The 4567-nt window shown below is 44.4% G+C and overlaps 1 protein-coding gene across 6 annotated transcripts in view; it reads right to left on the bottom strand.

The window, feature by feature from the left end:
* Window positions 1-2997, bottom strand: part of LOC126405757 (WD repeat-containing protein 62-like) — a 19693-nt gene extending 16696 nt beyond the window's left edge. For all 6 annotated transcript variants that reach the window (XM_050069707.1, XM_050069698.1, XM_050069690.1 and 3 more), the window contains exons 1-6: window positions 2816-2997; window positions 2565-2736; window positions 2277-2408; window positions 2023-2177; window positions 1787-1878; window positions 775-900 (exon numbers count right to left, since the gene is read on the bottom strand). In XM_050069707.1, the coding sequence (XP_049925664.1) occupies window positions 775-900; window positions 1787-1878; window positions 2023-2177; window positions 2277-2408; window positions 2565-2736; window positions 2816-2937 (799 nt within the window). In that variant the 5' untranslated portion in view covers window positions 2938-2997. The remainder of the gene's footprint in view (window positions 1-774; window positions 901-1786; window positions 1879-2022; window positions 2178-2276; window positions 2409-2564; window positions 2737-2815) is intronic.
* Between the last annotated feature and the right edge of the window lie 1570 nt (window positions 2998-4567).

The raw sequence follows: 4567 nt of genomic DNA on the forward strand, positions 1-4567 counted from the left end.
GATTCGGTGCTACTGCTACCATCATTGGGGAGATATATCATCAGGAGGAAAAGCGCCGCAGAGAGTGCATCACAAGGAGTGAAGTTGCGTCTTCTTTTCCTCGCAGATGACGGTTCGGGTTCATTCTCTCCTGTTGCGTGGTAAGTGTGGTCCATTCGCAAACTTTATAACTAAAAAAAGCATAATTATAAGGCTACGAAAACCAAACGAATTTTATTTTATAGCGATTATACACTTGTATAAACATATTAATGGGTAGAATATTCATATTCAGATTCAGATTTGACAATAAACCATGCCAAATATTACACACTGCCCCTTTAACCTATGACCACCAAAATCTAAAAAGTTCACCGTTGAGTCCAAGAGGACATTTGTGCCAAATTTGAAGAAATACCCTTGAAGAGTTCTTGAGATATCGTGTTCTCAAGAAGGGGATGAACAGACAGACGGACTGACAACCCAAATAACTCGAGCCACGGCTATCGCCGGTGCAGAGGCATTTTTAATAGAATCTTTTAAACCTGTGTGTAGAAATAATAAGAATGTTTGATATCAACTTCTAATTTATTTAATTGAATTTACTGCTGATCACCAACTACAATTATTCACGTGTTGTTTCTTTATGAAGTAAAAAACAAAGGAGTGTCAGCTACTTCTGTGACAGATGGTGACAAATGCACAGATGACATCGTCACATATTGATCTCAGACTTATTGAAGGTATCGTATCATAATAAAACCAGTTATGAACAAACAGCTCTGGTGTGTTTACCAGTGAACTTGACAGCAGTGATGGAGGCTGAGTGGTCGTTCAGAGTCTGTTCCAGACTGTAGTTCTTCTCCAGGTTGAAGACGTGGATTAGTCGATCCTTGCTGGCTGATGCCAACAGCTTCACACCTGAAAGAACACAAACCAGGTAAACAAATATTTCATGTCTGACTCGTATAAACCTGAAACTCAGTCCAGGTACCGTCTGTTGTTGTTCCAGCCCACTTTAGATGAAACCATGCCCACTTGTGCAACACCAAAACTGCCAGATATTGAAGGCCGATGATTTTCAACCAGCTCTGTGTCATCGCAGTGTCAAAGCGCACAGAAATGCCACCTGCCTTCCCTTATTCAGCAGTATTAATAGTATTTCCGGCAATACTGGATGTATTTCTGCTAGTATTAGAAGAATTTCTGTTGATCTTCAAAGTATTTCTGGTAGTATCAGAAGAAGTATTTAAGGTAGAATGAGAAGTATTTGCAGTATTTATATAATGGGTGAAGTGTTCCTGGCAGTATTTATATAATGGGTGAAGTGTTCCTGGCAGTATTTATATAATGGGTGAAGTGTTCCTGGTGGTATTCAGAGTATTTATGTCATTATTAAAAAGCTGGCACTGGAGGTCCATCTGACTTTTGCCTGCCGACCCTATGATGACACACAGCTGGTTGAAAATCTGTTCTTTATCTATCCAAGTCAGTATTTTCCAAGCTTCTGTCAAATTTGGCGAAGACCAACCTTCAGTGTTTGGATCGACTCCGACTCCTCGCCAGATCACCTAACTTTCGGCGTGGACTGAATGAAAGGGGCCACGCGCTAAATCCATGGGTGCGCTAGCTAGTTAGCAGTGATCTCTTTAAACAACACTGGTAAGCAGTCAGCAGGGAGCCAACAACTGGGCCCTTACATCTAACAGCCTGCTTTCATCACGCAGAAATGGACAGGGCTTCATCTACAGTGGCTTGGAAAAACAAAAGACGCGTCCAGCTGATGACCTCTGACCTGATGTCTCACCTGTGGATGCCGGGGAGAACTCAAGACACAACACCTCAGAGTCATGAGCCTCAATCTTCACCAGCTCATCCAGAAACTCCAAACCAAAGATCCTTATCACAGAGGGATGGACAGATAGAGGGACGGACGGACGGACAAATGACAAACAGACAGACGGCGAGACAGAGACACAAGTGAGACACTTTGTGAGGAGCTGTGTTGTGTTTCAGTGTCATCCAGCGCCGTGTGTCTCTTACCGCACGTTTCCACAGCGGTCTCCAGCTGCCAGGTGTTGTCCATCAGGACTGACACCCAGCACTCTGATCCCTGACTTCCCATCAGCCCCTGCTGCCTTCCCCCTCTCCCCCTCGGCCTGCGCGTCCTCCTCCACATACAGAATCCTCAACAGGTCCTGAAACACACACACACACACACACACACACCTCATTAAAACACACAGTTTGTCCTCTACTGGCGTACTTGTAGTCTTGTGTACTCATGCTGGTGTTACATTGCTGTACAGGTTCCTGTGTGCGGTGGGGGGGTCGGTGTTCCACATCCTGATGGTGTTATCAGATGAACAGGTGAGGAAGGAGGATGGAGGCAGACAGGCCTGAGAGACATGTGACAGCTCGGGATACACCTGAACACAACACACACACACACACACACACACACCACTTTATATACACTACTATATATACTCCAGTATATAAACCAATATGTAGTATCAAAAATATATCTGGCAGTACAAGAAGTATTCCTGGTGGTATTTGCAGTATTTGTAGTATGGACTTACTTCGATGCTCCACACACAGCTGCTGTGGTACAGAGCAGAGTACAGCTTCCCGGCGTTCCTCACGTCTCCGACGTCCCACACGTACAAACTGTGGTCATTGTACACACAGGTCAGGTGTCTGGCGATAGGGTCAAAGGTCAGAGCCAGCGTGTTGGGGTACTGAGCGCCTGGACTGCAGGTGGAAACAGACACAGTAAGTAATCAGATTACTCAGCAGGTGTTCTGTCAACAGTGTGTTTGCAGGATTGTACCTGTGCTGTACACTCTGGGTGAGGTCGACGCCCAGGCGGTGCGGGCAGTACAGCGTGGTGATGTACAACATCTTAGACGGACTGAACACTCTGACGGCTCCGTCAGCACAACCACAGAACATCAAGTCTTCACTGACCGCCAGACAGCTCGCCGAGGACGTCTGACAGCAACAACAACAACAACAACAACATTTGGTGTGTTAGTTTTAGATCAACAGATCAACATATATTGGCCATGTTACCAGCAGGCATGGCATATCATTCCATTGTTATGCTGACGACACACAACTCTACCTCCGGATAGATCCCACCCCTTCTGCACTCCTGCCATCTGCCTCACTCACTTCCTGCCTCGAGGAGATAAAGGCGTAGATGAAGCTAAATTTCTTACAACTTAACAGCTCCAAGACCGAAGCCATCCTTGATGGCACCCTACACCAGGTCAGATCATCCACCTCCCCAGCATCTCTTTCTCCAGTGAGAACATCCGCGTCTACTTCAGTCACCAACCTCGGCATTAAAATGGACCCCCACCTTACATTCGAAATCCAAATCAAACACCTGTGCAAGACTTCCTTTTACCACCTCAGGATCATTGCAAAACTCCGTCCATCACTCAACCTGGCAGATGCTGAAAAGCTCGTCCACGCCTTTGTCTCCTCCAGGCCGGACCACTGTAATGCACTCCTCATCGGGATCCCTAGTAAAAGCATCCAGAGGCTTCAATACGTCCAGAACAGCGCTGCTAGGATCCTGATGAGGGCACACAAGCATGACCATATCACACCCATCCTCAAATCACTCCACTGGCTGCCCATTGAACTCAGATTTCAATACAAGGTCTCCCTCCTCACACATCAGTGCATTCATGGACATGCTCCACTCTACCTTAAAGAGCTCCTCACTCCTCAGACTTCCTCACGCACCTGCCACACTGCCAACCTCCTCAACCCTCCCCAGGACCAGACTCCACACCATGGTAGACCAGGCCTTCTGCTCAGCTGCTCCCAGACTGTGGAATGCTCTCCCTGACCACCTGAGAGCACCGCAGACTGTGGACGCTTTTAAACACAACTTAAGACTTACTAAAGCCTTCTGATGTATTTTATCATGTTGTCTGTTTTTAATTCTTAGCATAGCATCTACACTGCCCTCTGTAGCTTTGAGATTTGGTTTTATGTAAAGTGCATTACAAATAATTTTTTATTATTATTATTATTATTATTATTATTATTATTAAATAACACTGAGTTCTTATTTTGAAAAGCAACAGGGAAAATTAAAATCTTGTATTCACTGTACATCGTGTGTATTTACCTTACCTTACAGTTTTTGGTGTGTTTTTTAACCCTACACCTGAATTTTAGTCACACAGTTGTGTTTTAAATCATACGTGTATTTCACATGTCACAGATGTTTCATTTATTGCCTGTGTATTTTAATCATACAGGTGCATCTTTAACCTTACATGTGTATTTATATCGGACTGGTGATCTTTAACTGTGCAGGTGTTTTTGTTTTCTTACATGAGTACTTAAAAATCGTACCAATGCAATTTAAATAGGTATATTTTTAAATCATACAGGTATATTTTTAAATCATACAGGTGTATTTTTAAATCATACAGGTGTGTGTTTGGTACAGGAGTACGTTTGGTACAGGTGTGTGTTTGGTACAGGAGTACGTTTGGTACAGGTGTGTGTTTGGTACAGGAGTACATTTGGTACAGGTGTGTGTTTGGTACAGGAGTAC

The sequence above is a fragment of the Epinephelus moara genome, chromosome 2 (assembly GCF_006386435.1).
Source record: "Epinephelus moara isolate mb chromosome 2, YSFRI_EMoa_1.0, whole genome shotgun sequence".
Lineage (NCBI taxonomy): Eukaryota > Metazoa > Chordata > Actinopteri > Perciformes > Serranidae > Epinephelus > Epinephelus moara.